The following is a 15522-nucleotide window of genomic DNA, read 5'->3' on the forward strand; positions in this document are numbered from 1 at the left end:
TTTCGCTTTTATCAAGCTGACATTCAGGGCTCAAGTGCCTCCTTTTTAAGTCCAGCAGCATTTGTGGTGAAGTATCCCCCATTTAACAAAATCCAGCGTTTCCTTCGTCGGTCATTTCATTTTTTTTCTCCCCCCTCTTCTCCTTTTCAAGTTTACATAAACAACTTTCACCTGGGATGTCAGAGTTGGCGCACAGCGTAGCGTACGCCGCACTCCCAACGTTTGATCTGCCGTAGAAGTGGCAGCACTCTCCAGACTACTTCACAAGCAATAAAACATGGATTGTTTGATACTGTACGTTCGCTCATAATAGATACGTACCAAGATTTAAATTAGGTGCTTGATTAGTCAACAAAAAGGACTATGACTCACTGTCGGCTCCAGTTTCCCTGCTAAGAATAAGACGTACTTAACAGTCACTTATTCTGTTCCACAGGTCTTACTAAATGCTATTTAAGCATGAGTCATTTATTGTGCTTTTCCAAACACAGCATCCAAAACAAAGCTTTGTTTTCCTCTTTTTTCCGTTTTTTAATAAGATTGACATCAGACCTGTGGAGGTCGCGTAAACATAATTTTACTGTCTCCATGTTTACAGCTGTTCTTCAACTGCATTTCTAGAAGAGCTCCCCGCGGTCTCTTATTGAATAAGCGATGCTGCAGAACCGTCTTAAATTACCCCTTTCCTTCTCCTTTTGCATGTTTTCAATGCACTCGAAGTCTTGAGAAACAGGTACACCCAATTCTGGTCCACATTATGAGCTGGCTATACTGTAACCTACCATGGGGGTTGAACCAGGCCTATATTATTAGCTCTGGTCTTGAGTTTCCTGTTTACTGACTCTGAGGCATGTGGTTAACCTTCAAGTGTTTGTCTTGACTTCTCATTCTTTTGCTTTTCCGTGTGTTACTTACTTTTCAGGTTTGAAGAGATTGTCAAGAGCAGCAAAGTTGAGTATCATGCTGGAGGTTCCACCCAGAACTCAGTGAAAATTGCCCAGGTTAGTCATTCCTGGCCTTCTGAAGTGTGCCTGAATGTGTTTAGCCCTCTAAGACCCAAAAATTAGAAATACTTGATGTGTTGTAGGAGTCCTAATCAAAGGAAAATGTAATGTTAAAAAAAAGAACTTTTTGTAAGGTTTTATAGCCATAAATCATAAATCATGCTCTAATTTACTTATGGGGGATATTTTTCACAATAATAACATATGTACATGTTCTAGACATTCTAATGATCACCAAAAAAATATATTACAGGCATTTTACTTATGTTTTTGTGAGGAATAGCTTCAGTTAAAAAGTGAGACGTTGTTCGTCCAGACTCTGGACTCCAGAGATCTTGAAGTAGTGTGAATGTCAGCCTCTGTGGGGGGTATTCATATGCAAATATCGTGGCCAATGGCATTGTAATACTAAACAATAGGATCCAATGGTGATGTTTAGGTGGTAGGGGGAGCAACAATAAAATCATTTAAACCTTTTTTTGGATATATAAAATACACATGTTGTAATATTACAACAGTGGGTCTAAAGCCCTTTGCACACAGGACAGTTGCGTTTTTTTCGTTTGCGGCATGAATTAAACGCATTGGATTTGGTGTGCAAGGCTGTGCGGAATCAGCGCTGCGGATCCAAAAAGGAGTCATAAAAGGAGTGATGAGTTTTTTACCGCATGCGTCAAGACGCACGAATCGAACTGGGTTCGATCGAGAAAAAAACGCACGGCGGCAGCCACTCGTCGCACGGCTAATTCGGAGCCGGTGTGCATGAAGTCATAGAGAATCATTGTTTTCTTTTCAAAAAATGATATTGTCCGTTTTATCCGTGCGGTTAAACGCGCCTGTGTGCAAAGGGCTTTAGAGGGTTAGAATGTACAGTAGTGTGCCTGTAACCTCAGATTTGTCAGCCAGGCAGCCCAGGGAATACAGTGCACAAGAACTGCATGGCACGTTGACGCATTACAGTTTCAGGCGGTGCAAATTCATCAGACCTGCCACTGAAAGAGAAAAGGAGGGAGGAGGAGGGGTGGGTGGGTGGGGGATTCATAATATTTGCAATGTTATCTAGTCGGCCTAATTTCCTGAGACGTATCAAACATCAATTAGGGAGAATTACAAGTAGATGTAATTAACATGTCACAACACATTATATCAAACAAACGCTGATCATCTCCCTTTTGCTGTTAAGCAGATTTGAGTATCCAAAAGAAATTTGGTGATTGGCCAAATCTAAAATGGCAATCTGAACTCGAGAAGATTATTCTCAGAATCTTATTTTTGCACATTTTCTTGTTATTTTTATTTTATTTTTATACAGACTTTAATAAGTCTGTAAATTTGACATACAGTCATTAGTTGCTGATAAGGCTTTGGTCTGCGCACAATAAACAAAGAAAAAAGCTTCCAGCTGAAAAATAAATTCTCTGAGTGCAGAAGCTAATTGACAGGCTGATGTTTGTGAAAGCACAGCCATTTCCTTGTGTGCGTGCGTGCGTGTGTGCGTGCGTGCGTGCGTGCGTGTGCGTGTGTGTGTGTGTTTTCTTCTCCTTTTGGTTTGTATGTCAGTACAGTGGTGTGTGTGTGTGTGTGTGTGTGTGTGTGTGTGTGTGTGTGTGTGTGTGTGTGTGTGTGTGTGTGTGTGTGTGTGTGTGTGTGTGTGTGTGTGTGTGTGTGTGTGTGTGTGTGTGTGTGTGTGTGTGTGTGTGTGTGTGTGTGTGTGTGTGTGTGTGTGTGTGTGTTTAGCACGAGAGAGAGATAGCAAGAGAGAGAAGGAAAAACGAAGGCAGGCCCTCAGGCTGCCAGCATCTCCACGCTTTGGAGACAGTAAACATCCTTTTTTTTTTAAGAGCGCAGAGCTCTGCACCTCCGTGCAAACACTCTTTAATTATGAAGATCAGAAGCATTTGCATAAACCTCACTCACTCCGGCTGCCATTAGCTGCCAACTCTATTTTATTCTCCGAGCAACCCTCCTTCCACCTCCCCCTCCGCACCTCATTTCTTTTCACAAACATTAAAATGTACGTGAATGCATTTCGTGGGGAGAAAAAAAAAGAAACGAAGATCTGGTGGGCTCACTCTACCCACTTGAGCCAGTTTTGTGTCGATTACATCCTTGAGATTTCCTGAGCCTGAGATTTTTCAACAGATTATTTCCAGCCAAGTCTTGTAGCTTGTTGGAGGCATTACATTTACTTTGGCCTCCTCAGCCGAAGACCTAGACCTTGACGAGGAGTTTTCATGTTGTATTTAAGGAGACATGGAAGGAACAGCCGCCCTGGGGTGCTTTTCAACTTCCATGATGTGAAATCAGATGGTGGAAGGGGAATCTTGTTATTCAATGTCAACGCTGAAGGGAGAGTCTTGATGTTCCCCCTACCCTCTGAGAAGCATTCGCTCAGCTAAATTGGGCTCATAATGGCGCGGTGGAACCATGAGTCAAACTGCATTCTACTCTGTTTATTTGCCTATTTACCCCCTAAGAGGAGATGTGAAGGCCCATTCTGAAACGCTCCACAAGGGTAACAAGGGTGTTTTCGTCTTCATGTGTTGAAAAGTCTCCAAAAACGTTCTCTGTCAGTATAACTATATACCTCGAAGCACTGCTTTTTTGCCAGATCTCACTTTCAGGTTATGGCGTTCTTTAAAGAAATATGTATAATGCATAACCGACTCCCAGATTATCACATTGTAGCACCTGCAATATTTGAGACTTCAAAAACCATGCCGTATTGTGGATGCTGAACCTTCAAACACGATGATATGCACCGCAGCGCTGAATCCACATCAAAGGGCCTCTGCGACTAAATGAGATGCTCCATCCAGGGCAGGTTTGCTCAGGAGCACCATCGCCGCTGGAGGAGAGAAATGTTCAGAGGCCTTGCACAGGAATCACTGCAACACGCTGGGAGAACCCAGGGTGTGGGAGGATCAATGCCTTCGCCAGTAGAACACTCCTTTCTCCAAAACCCAGTCGCTTCATCTGAGCTGCTAATAGGTTAAATACTCCCCCGTTTCATTCTGGTTTGGATTTCTACGCCGTCAAGAAAAAAAAAAAAGCAACAACAACAACCGCGGCTTAAAGGAGATGCAGAATCGATGGTAATTGGATTTGGTAAAACGGGAATTGACCGAATTGAAGCTTAGATGGATTTAAGTATTGTTTTCCGTTAACCGCTGTCTCTCGGATCAGGATCACTCACCGCAGTGTTTTCGCTAGTCGTCAATTGGTTGCACTCGGCGTGCTATCTTTAGCAGCGAGGACTGTATTTTTTATTTTATTTATTTATGCTGGAGCGTCACAGCTCCACTCGCTACTTATCAACATTCAAAGCACACATTGTGACACATTAGAAGTACCACGGTACATTTGTCAACACATTGGTGTTGCTTGCTTCCTTTACCTGTGCAACCCATGGCTCCCCAAATAAGCATTAGATGTTATTCGGCTCTCCCCCACTGACAGCCCGTAGTAAATTTGCACGCTTGTATGCAGACCTCTGGCTCTTGATTCCTTCAGAAACGTGAGTGATAAAAGCGGGGTGTGCGAGCAGGGGCGTCACACCAAATTCTGTGCCTCTGGGTACAAGGATTCACTGCGGGCCCCCCCCCATGAATGTTAACTATTGAAAAATAGCAGATATACAAGCTCACAGCGCGGCACCGAGTGCCGCGCTGTGAGCTTGTAGATCTGCTATTTTTGAAGAATCGTGAAAATGTGTGCAAGAAACCTATGTCAAGGACCCCCAAGATGATATGTATTTGGCCACGGACCCCGATCTCAAAATATTTAGTTCCAGGGACCCCCAGAAGCAAAATTTGAGTTAGAAATGTTCGCTTAAAAAAAATACATATATTCAAAGATTTTCACTCATTTTCCCGACTTTTCAAAAATAGCAGATCTACAAGCTCGCAGCGCGACACTCGGTGCCGCGCTGTGAGCTTGTATATCTGCTATTTTTCAATAGATAAAGTTATTAGGGCCCCTCCACCTTGGGCCCCAGTAACTCAGTCCCACTTTCCTACCCCTTGTGACGCCCCTGTGTGCGAGTGTATGTGTGTGGGGGGACTTCAACAACAACACCGTGCCCTGAAGGGGCATTCAGCATAAAGGCATCAGCAGCTACCAGAGCTAGCAGAGCTGTAAGGTAACATATACCAGCGCTCTGTCACTCGCTCACGTGCAAGCTTCATACATCAAAGGCTACTGCACGGATAGGGTGAGGTAGGGAAACAACAAACGCATTTTTTTTCTCTCTCTCTCTCTCTCCTTCCAGTCATTTACACAGGCAAATCGGGACTCGGGAGGGGGGGGAAGGGGGGGTCATGGCCGTTGTGGTCGGTCACGTGACGCGAGGATTCGGCACTGCCTGCCGTGCATGCATGGCGTTTTATCACAGGTGACAGCGTTCGGTGGGAGGAGTCATTTGACTGCTGTAGGGCTGTATCAGGAAGCGCAGTCAATTCATTTAGACGAAAACATCAAAGTCCTCCCCAACAGCTCCTTAGGGCCCAGAGATTGAAGTCTGCGAGCGCCTGCGAGTGCCAGACAGCCTCGTAGGGAGTTATTGCTGTTGCTGCTTACCTGGGAGCGAGATTATACTCTTCCAAAATGCAAATGGCATGCTTCTTGTAAACCGTGTGTTTTCATTATGACGCTCACAAATCTGCCACATTGACATGCTGTACATTACATGTTTTTTTTGCACTGTAAATCAGTCAGTGACTGACTGTAAATCAGCAAAAAAAATTGCAGATTAGATCTACAAGCTTGTAGATCGTCTATTTTCTTCAACTTCAAATTACCTCATTTGCCTTTTGGAACTTAGTTTTTGCAGTGGATAAGGATAACGACAATCACAGACAAACACAGCCACAATGCACAGATACCCTCAAAACCACCGCTCAGTTCACACGGGTGTGATTTTTCTTAATCCTTAAAGGTTATATTTTAAGATTCTGCCAGGTGCCAAGCTGAAATATCGTCCCAATGGGTTCATTTTTAATGATTTCTTGCACCTACCCATTCACTTACTATACAGGAAAAAAAGACCCCCCAAAAAATCCACTTTAACTCATACAGGGCCAGATTTCCAAAATATGAATATGAATGTGCGCTTATAACGCCAGGAAATAGCTATTTTGTATCCCCCCAGACCACCTTAACCAGACCACCTTAACGAATGCACGTCCAGCATACCATACCACCAGATGACCACTAGAGACCACCATACACCATACACTGACATGGTCCCATGTTAAGCCTGTTTAAATCCACATAACAGGATGAGACGCTGACTTGGTCCTCATTGACTTAACATGGACGGGCCGCCGGTCACCATTTCAGCTCAATACTGTTCAATTCGTGCTTGATCGTCTCAAACCACCATTGGTATGGGCATCGGGACGTATATAGATGCCACACAGAAAGTTTCAGAATCAAAATCCGACCTAGTGAAGCTACGTGAGGGTCGGATGGTTGCATTGAGGCTAACGCTAGCAGAGGCCTGTTGTCAACAGGAAGCCCTGGTTTAAAGGTGACGTCATAATCGTATCCTTTTTTTTCACGGTTTACGTGTGGACATTAGCTGAGGTAAGCTAACCATTTCGCTCCGTCTATAAACACATATTAAAAGCTTAAACAATGCTTTTATATAAAAGTCGCTCCGAGTCGCTCGGCACCAAACGCCATAGTGAACTAGTCGCTCGTAAAGTCGCCCGGCGCTAACTGAGTTAAGTAGCATGTGAGGTGTCTAACTAGGGTTTTTTCATGTTTCTCAATCCATTGCAAGCCTTTGTTTTGCACGAAAATCATTCCTTGGGCAAAAGAATTACCCCATAAAACTTTTTTTGTGGGGCCGTTTTTAGCCCAAGGAATGTTTTTCGTGCAAAACAAAGGCAATGGATTCAGAAGTGAATGGGTAGGTGCAAGATAATCATTAAAAATGAACCCATTTTTCCTGTATAGTAAGTGAATGGGTAGGTGCAAGAAATCCTTAAAAATGAACCCATTGGGACAATATTTCAGCTTGGCACCTGGCAGAATCTTAAAATATACCTTTTAACTCATTGAATGCCATTTCAAGATGGCCCCCAAGTACCAGACTGCCACTATCCTAGATTTCTAGTGCACGGATCAATTTTTAGTGCACGGATCGTGCACGCCCATGCACCATATATGCATCATATGTGTAGTACTTTTTAACAGCTTTCAAACAAAAAAATCCGCTTGGAAATCCGTTCAGGCCTTCATGAGTTACAAGCCTTCAAAGTCAGACAAAACAAACACTGCCACCTTCCTAAATTTCGAGTGCACGGATCAATCTTTTGTGCACGGATCGTGCACGCCCATGCACCATATATGCATTATATGTGTAGTACTTTTTAAAAGCTTTCAAACAAAAAAATACGCTTGGAAATCCGTTCAGGCCTTCATGAGTTACAAGCCTTCAAAGTCAGACAAAACAGCCATTTTTGACATTTTGAAAGATGTGTTTGTTATGGGGCTAAACATGCAATTTCACAATTGTGATCATGCCTAATACATTTGAGGCATTTTTAGAAATTTTTTTATAAAAAAATTTTTTGAAAAAAAAAATTTTTTATTTTTATTTTTTCAAAATGGCTTCCAACTCGGGAAACTCGGGCTGTGGCAGCCTGGGAGTACTGCAATAACTCGTGAAACTCGTGCCTTGGCAGTCAATGAGTTAAGGATTAAGAAAAAACTGGTGGCGAAAAGAAATCCACCCTATGCGCATGGACCCCCCTTTCCTACTAGACTATACGTGTGTGTGTGTGGGGGGGGGGGGGGGGGGGGGTAGTCCTGGGGGACAGTAGGTGGGTGGGTCATGATAAAAATGTAAGTGTTCAACAGCCTGCACAACACCATCGTACGATGAAGTATAAATCAGGATTACGATTTCATTGGGTTGTTTTTTTTTCCGTCCCTCATTGCAAGTGTACTAGCCGTGAACTTGATGGGGTGGAGGAGGGGGAAAAAGTTGTGATTAACTATGTTCTCTTTCTCTATTTAGATTTTGTGATGTTTGCAGCCTAGTTCATCAATTCCCTTACGATGTTTTAATTATTGTTTAGAAAGTTAAGGCTTTTGAAAAATCTCTCGTCTCTGTTATGGTTATGATGGCTGTTTAACATTTCCTCAAGCCTCTGCCAGTCGCGGAGAGAGAGAGGGTGAATGGGGCCCAGGCTTGGATGTGAGCTCGGCACTCTTAATTGGAAACGCATGTGCGTTGCGCTGTTGAAAGTTCTATTTAAAAGAGAGAAAAAAGAATGCTGAAAAAAAAGCCGCAGCAGTACAGAAAAAGGCCCTCAACAGCTCATATTTTGTAGGGTTACTTAAATCTGGATTTGATGTCTTGTTGTAGGCATTGACTTATTTCTTGGGGTGGTGTGGAGGAGGAGGGGGGTCGGGGGGGTTGAAAATATTCCATGACCTCATGTTTGGCTTTACAGCTCATTTTGTTAAATAAATAAAGAAAAGCAAGTTGCCTCCATTTGAATGGGCTAAAATCAAGAAATGCCTTCGTCTGTTACCACTTAAGAGGAGCGAGGAGGACGGTTGAGGAGAAAAAAGGGGGGCCTTTGTGTTCGAACTTGTGCATGAGGATGTGCTCGCCATGTTGAGAAACTCCATTCACAACGTCGCTGTTTATTGCTTAACATCCTTTTCGCACTTTTGATTGACTTTGATTCAGATTATTGTTGACTGCAAGGAGATTTGAGGGTAACTTTCAACAGCGATTTTGTTTTTGGGAAACTTATATTTATTTATTTATTGCACCAGGATTTATTTGTCTTTCGTGTGTTTATCACGTTGAGTGTGTTTGCGAGCAGTGCTGTAGCTGAGCACATCGCGGTGCAGCTTGTGCTGAAATGAGCATGTTAATGGCTGAATAAAAACCCCAAGCCCTGGTGAGCCTTTTTAGGATCTCACCATCGAAGTGGAGCTGCTCAAGTACACCTCTGTTGATAAAACAAAAGCATCTTGTTTGCTCTAAGACAGGTTAATTTTTGCCACCACCATTAGTGCCAGCTCTTAAGCGGTTTTCATGACATCCAGCCTATTCTCTCCTCATTCGCACGCGGTGGAAGGTCACGGTCTATTAAGCTACTTCTGGGAGAAAACCAGGAGATGCAAGGCGCCAAATGGATCCCCCCCCCCACTCTCTTTCTTATTTCATTCCCACCTCCGCTGCCTCCCCGGCATTCCAGGTGTGCACGCGGCCCTCCATTGTTTTCCCCGGCACACCGCGGCGGAAGAACGGAACGCCTCATTCGCTTTGATGAGCGATGTGCTCATGCATGGGCGTCAATGTCACCCGCCATGAGGCAGCTGTGAAGTCGCGGCTCGGCGTCTTGTGTTGCCATTTACTCAATGATGAAGTGGAAGCAGAGATCTCTGCTGGTTTCCAGAGACGTCCCTCCTCCCTCTGTCTCCACTCTCCACACAAGCTCCATTTCAGCAAGTGATCCTCCCATCGCAGCTATACTGTGACTGTATGTCACAGTTAATACCTGTGTGTGTGTGTGTGTGTGTGTGTGTGTGTGTGTGTGTGTGTGTGTGTGTGTGTGTGTGTGTGTGTGTGTGTGTGTGTGTGTGTGTGTGTGTGTGTGTGTGTGTGTGTGTAAAATCTCAGGCTCTGTGATCACAGTGGGACTGGTTGATCATGGAAGACTTCATCAGGGAGATTTGGTACACCAGGGATCTATACTTAGCCCCCTCTTTTTTCCCTCTACACCAAATCTCTTAATTGAAAATAGCCAATCTACAAGCACTGTACTCGTGATTTACAACGCTACAATTATTCTGGAGTATTTCCAATTTCCAATACTTTTACTTTCCACTACATTGTACTCCACTACAATTATTTGAAAACTTTAGTTACTAGTTACTTTGCAGATATAAATTATATTATTACAAAACATACATTAACTACTATCTACAAGCTCACAACATTTCTACATTGCAGTATTGATGCAGTATTGATGCTTTTACTTAAGTAATACATGTGAGTACTTTCTCCACCACTGGTTTCCTCTGGTTTCAGAACTTCAACCACATGAACCCTAGTGTCCATATTCTGGGACGAACATTCTCCAAAAATAGGAGATCTACAAGCTCACATGTATGTATTGTACACTTAGATCTGCTTTTGCTCGTAGATGTATACAAGCTTGTAACTCCATTATAGATCTGTGAAGAGATTTGGTGTAGAAGGAAGGAATCATGGGGCCTAATATAAGCCCCTGGGGGACTCCGATCACCAAAGTACATAGGGTTATTCCCTTCTAGGCTCTGGAAGAAATGATTGCACCATATTGGCCTGCTTGCTTTTCTTCTGTTGGTTGTACGCGTGCCCGGGCTCCAGGCCTAGTTATGAGCAAAATTCAAAAGGTCTTTGGGAAACAGACAGTCATGCACATAATCTGATTTTATTGTACAGTCAAGCACTTAAAGGGACATGAAACTCAAGGACGATTTTATAGCAGTTGTCCAGAACTGAAAAATCACACCCGTGTGAACTGAGCGGTGGTTTATCCCCCCCCCCCCCTCCCCCTGTGTGTGTGTGTGTGTGTGTGTGTGTGTGTGTGTGTGTGTGCGTGTGTGTGTGTGCCTGGCCTGGCCTGGCCTGAAAACAGCGCCCCTCCCTTAACATGTGTGGTCATAAAAGGTACTACACCACAGGCTACATACAGACAGACCCACCCACCCACATACATACATACAAACATACATACCTACACACACGGCCACGCTATGGAGACGGTGTGACCACCGCTCAAAAATCTCAAAAGTCTGTCTGTGGGCCTTTGGAGGATACACCGGGTGACTGTCTTTGGGGGATTTAGGCATGGGCTTCCCTTATTGGCCAATACAACTCATTGGCTTCACAGATTGGCAGAGCTTTGCATTAAGTCTGTGCCACTGCACCATGTGGTATAGTGCACAATAGAAACCACACCCAGTGTGAAGTGAGCGGTGCTATTCATGAGTTCATTTCATTAAGGTTAACGCAAAGCTTGGCCAATGCGGGATGTACAAACAGACAAAGCCAGATGTAGGCGCGGTTAGCACCGCTCAACAATTCTCAACGTCCATCGTTCCTGACTTGCATTGCTCCTGAGTAGACTGGTGCACGTTTATAAATAAAACCCATTGATTGTCAAATCTAATGTTAATATTATTTGCGCAAGCAGAGCGAGCAAGTACTGTAATGGACTGGGTATGTACTGTATGTCGGTGTCTCCTCTTGTTGAAGACCGTAGCCCAATCAGGGACCACAGCCTACTTTCTGCACAAGGCGCAAGTTGGCACCTCGGCAGAGTGCAGTTCTAGTTACTACTACTGTGGTAATGGATACCACACTGTACTTTAACAACGGGTGCAGTGAGGCGCCTGCTGGTCTACCGGTCCAGACGCATACCACATAGGCTCAGTGTACTGTAGCTTATCTTAAAAAAACACACACACACACACACACACACACACACACACACACACACACACACACACACACACACAACGGGTGCAGTATATGACCATATATGGTCATATATCCACATGACCATATTTGCATAGCAGTTGAATCTGTGGCTCTGGACAACCAGATCTCCATAATATACAGTATGTTTGTCACATCGTGCACGACGGCTCACGGATCGCGTTCATTCTACGATCCAGCCATGGTAAGCTACAAAAAAACAACAGCCCTCCATAGTCAATAGCGATAGTGTATGCATACCACGAGGTTGTTGCGTAAACGAGGAAGTGAATGCGTTCTGAGACAGCATACAGAGGTTTGTTGTCTCGCCCACTGTTTCCGGTCTGGGAACATCCGGATCCGTTTTTTGTGCATAGTGCCTCTCCATAGAGAAAAAAAATTATGGCGGATCGGCGATCATACTTTAATTGTTGTTTTATAGCGATTACAGCATATTGACAGCTCACCATACTCGTCATGGGTGGAACGGACGCATTTATATATCTCGTCATACTTGTCATAGGCAGTAAATGAGTTGACTCATAAATGGTACCGCTCACTTCACACTTGGTGTGATTTTTTACTTATAATGAAATGCCCAAAATAAGGACGCCAGGGTGAAATGGGTTCAAGGCAGGGACTCGAAGCATTGGTGCTAAGACAGAGGAAAGCATACAATATAACTATGGAGTAGATTTCGAGCTGTTAAGACCGTAACAATGGATCATTAAATAAACTGAATTATCTGTTGATATAGGTCAAGCAACTGATGAATGAATGGGTCATTGTGTGTTTTTTTACACGACTCTTCTACATTTCCTTGTGATTATTGAATGCGTGCCCCTCTCTCATATTTCCCCCCGCAGAACGACTGTGGCAGTAGTATTTATTTGGCACATTCTCGGCATGCTCCCGCTCTCGTGGTTGGAAGTGTCGCATAGCAACTAAGAAAAACAGCTTTAAATATTTTGGTTAAAAAGGGTTTCAAGAAAATACAGAGCAGCCCGCAATTACTGTTCCTTGCTCTAAAGTTCATAAGTTTAAAGAGCTCTGGTGTCATGCCACATAGTAAAAAGAAATACTTGAGGTGTGGAGCGGGTGTAGCTCATAGAAATCTACCCTCCCCCTCGCCAAATGCAATTGGGATATATGTTGATGAGATAACACATATAATATTTATCTAAGTCCTGGTAGTTATCTTTGGTTTTGATAATTCACACCTGTTTTGAAACAAACCTCACCTCGTCGATGGATGATGCAGGGACTGGGAGTGCAGCTCGCTTCCCTTTTTCTTTTTTTCTTTTTTTTTTACCCAACTGAGTACCTGTGACAGGATCGAAAAATGTGTAGGTGAGTGCAAATTTGAAGTGATGCGCCTCAGGAAAACGGATGGGGATGGAGCGACGGGGAGGGGGGCGTGCAGCGAGAGAGAGAGAGAGAAGGCTGGATGACGCACAGCAGGTGACAGACAGACACTAATAGTAATGGCTCTTATCAGTGCAGCGCTCGCTCCCCTCCTTTCACATGGGCTCTGACATCCTCCTCCTACTCCACCCCCTCCATCTAGCAGGGGGTGCTGGGAGCTTGCTGGGTTGTGCAGCCCGCTCAGACGGAAAGAGTCTGCCAAACACCGGTCCCCCTCACATATAAATTGCATCATTAACATCGCCTAGATTATTCCAAGCTCTCCCACCGGGGTTTGTATGGCAGCATTGGCTCAACTTAACTATTTGACTCACTGAAGACATTTTTCGGGTTTTTCCTGAGTGAGCCGGGGTGCTGCTCGCTCAGATGTGTGGTGAAATGCAAGCTGGCTGTATGCTCTCTTAAGGTTTAAACACTTCCAAAGACTTCCAAAGGCAAACTTTTTGTATGACTTTCACTCTCAGAGGCTCATTATATACGCTACAGTCTTAAACATCGCTTTCGCTTCCCATCTCCGAGTTTGCCGAAACTCAGTCAGAATTGTGAAACTAAAAAGAAAGATTGACAGCCAACAGATTTAGCAGGTTAAAAATAAGAAATGTCACGTCCTAATAATTGTCCCTATAGTTGGAATTGCGTTTTTTTAGGAAGTAGCCCGTGATCCACTTCCCCTCCGAGGGAGGTCCTTTAAGCCTGATTGATATCCACACCGAAGCTGGATGGAACTCACCTCTCAGATCAGTTGGCAATTAACTCTGTAATTACTAGCCCGGGTCGGGGTTAAGCTCCAAGTTAAAGGTTGGACCAGCAAACATTTTTATATGATCCTCTTAGTCTATTATCCTTCCTCACTGCTACAAGGTTTTACCTCAGGAAGAGCATACATTACACAAAGCCTCTTGGCAATTACTCTTCAATGATTATCCTCATGCTATATAGTCCATATGATTAATCTGAAATCCCCTCTGCTGCCCCTGTCCAACCGCAGCACCGCTCTCTGCTTACCATGCAAGTTTCATTTTCACCTGAACAAATGGCTCCTTTAGACAAAAAGTGCCAACCTTTTACTTTCACTGGGCTGTTTGAAAAAAAAAAAGAAGAAAAAAGCCAGAGAGAGTGTGCAACCTCCCGCAGTAATAACAGACATCCCGACAAGGGGAAAAGGAGGGGTGGGGTCAGGGTGTGGGGGGAATGGGGGGGAGCGGTTAATAGTGTTGAATAAAGGAACATTTATTTTTGTGCTTCGGCCTGTAACAGCCTCAGGAAATAGCTCAGTCTCTTGATCGGGAGCAAATCCTATTAACTTACAGTGCTCTCACTCAGGGTAATGGGCTACACCTTGAGACTTGGGAGAGCACTTTTCCCTCTCTGACATGCTGATACCAGTGTCTGGAGGGCTTGGCGATGGGGAGGCCAAGGCACCAGGGATGGGACGATAGAAACATTTCATATCACGATTATTGTGACAAAAGAAATCGCGATTTACGATATTATCGCGATAATCAAAATGCATTATCCTGGGGCAGAACATTTGCCAAAAAACAGCAGATCTACAAGCTCGCAACGCGTCGCGTTGTGAGCTTGTAGATCGGCTATTTTTTGGCGAAGATATTTGATAGAGAGTGAAAAAAGATTGTATCAAGTATGTATATTATAAGTACCTTTAACCAATTATAGAGGATTTAAGTGGTACCGGATATGCAGCTCGGCAAATAAAAGGTGAATTGATCCCAGTGCATGACGGAGGACGATATCACGATAATTTAAATCTCCACGATACGATTATCGTGAGCGTTTTTTTATCACGATAAACGATAATATCGCTTATCGTCCCATCCCCAGAAAGGCACTAGGCAAAGACTAATCAAGTCAACCAATCTGCCAGGCCCCGGCAACAAGAAGTGAGGATGTTGATATCCAACGAGCCTCATTCAACAGGCCCCTTCACACGTTCTTAACCCAATACCAAAGGATCAGTGCACGGGATCAGTTCAAGATCGGGTTATTCGAGCCCCTTGAGAATTGTAAAGTGATCCCCGAGCAGCTTTTCCTTTCTCAGGGAGTGATCAGAGCTGTCGGCCTCTGGTATAGACTGCAAGAGCCCAGCCAAAGGGAGCTCCAGGGGCCTCTATTCATTTCTATCCAGCAAGTGGTGGGAGACTGTGTGTGTGTGTATGTGGTGCGTGAGAGCTCTGTGTGCCTCCTGTGTGTGAAAGAGAAACTCAATTTACAGTATGTGGGTAACCGCTGTCCTGAAAGCCAACTTGTAGAGAAACTCCAATATCTGTGTGTGTGTGTGTGTGTGTGTGTGTGTGTGTGTGTGTGTGTGTGTGTGTGTGTGTGTGTGTGTGTGTGTGTGTGTGTGTGTGTGTGTGTGTGTGTGTGTGTGTGTGTGTGTGTGTGTGTGTGTGTGTGTGTGTGTGTGTGTGTGTGTGTGTGTGTGTGTGTGTGTGTGTGTGTGTGTGCGCGCGTGTGCGTGTGTAATAACACAGACCTATGACAGTTTATTATTTTCTGTCAGGAATCTGATGTTTTGGAATGGCTGTAGTTGGGTTTTAAAGCTGTCTCACACTGTAATTAGTCAACTGCGAGAACCAT

At 44.2% G+C, this 15522-nt stretch overlaps 1 protein-coding gene across 1 annotated transcript in view; it reads left to right on the forward strand.

Annotated features, from left to right (window-relative positions):
• adkb (adenosine kinase b) overlaps positions 1-15522 on the forward strand; it is a gene marked incomplete at its 5' end in the record, with an annotated part of 165196 nt that overhangs the window by 33434 nt on the left and 116240 nt on the right. The window contains one exon of the mRNA XM_080748188.1: positions 923-1001. Within this exon, the coding sequence (XP_080604314.1) occupies positions 923-1001 (79 nt within the window). The remainder of the gene's footprint in view (positions 1-922; positions 1002-15522) is intronic.

Source organism: Nannobrachium achirus (genome assembly GCF_963921795.1).
Source record: "Nannobrachium achirus genome assembly, chromosome: 18".
NCBI lineage: Eukaryota > Metazoa > Chordata > Actinopteri > Myctophiformes > Myctophidae > Nannobrachium > Nannobrachium achirus.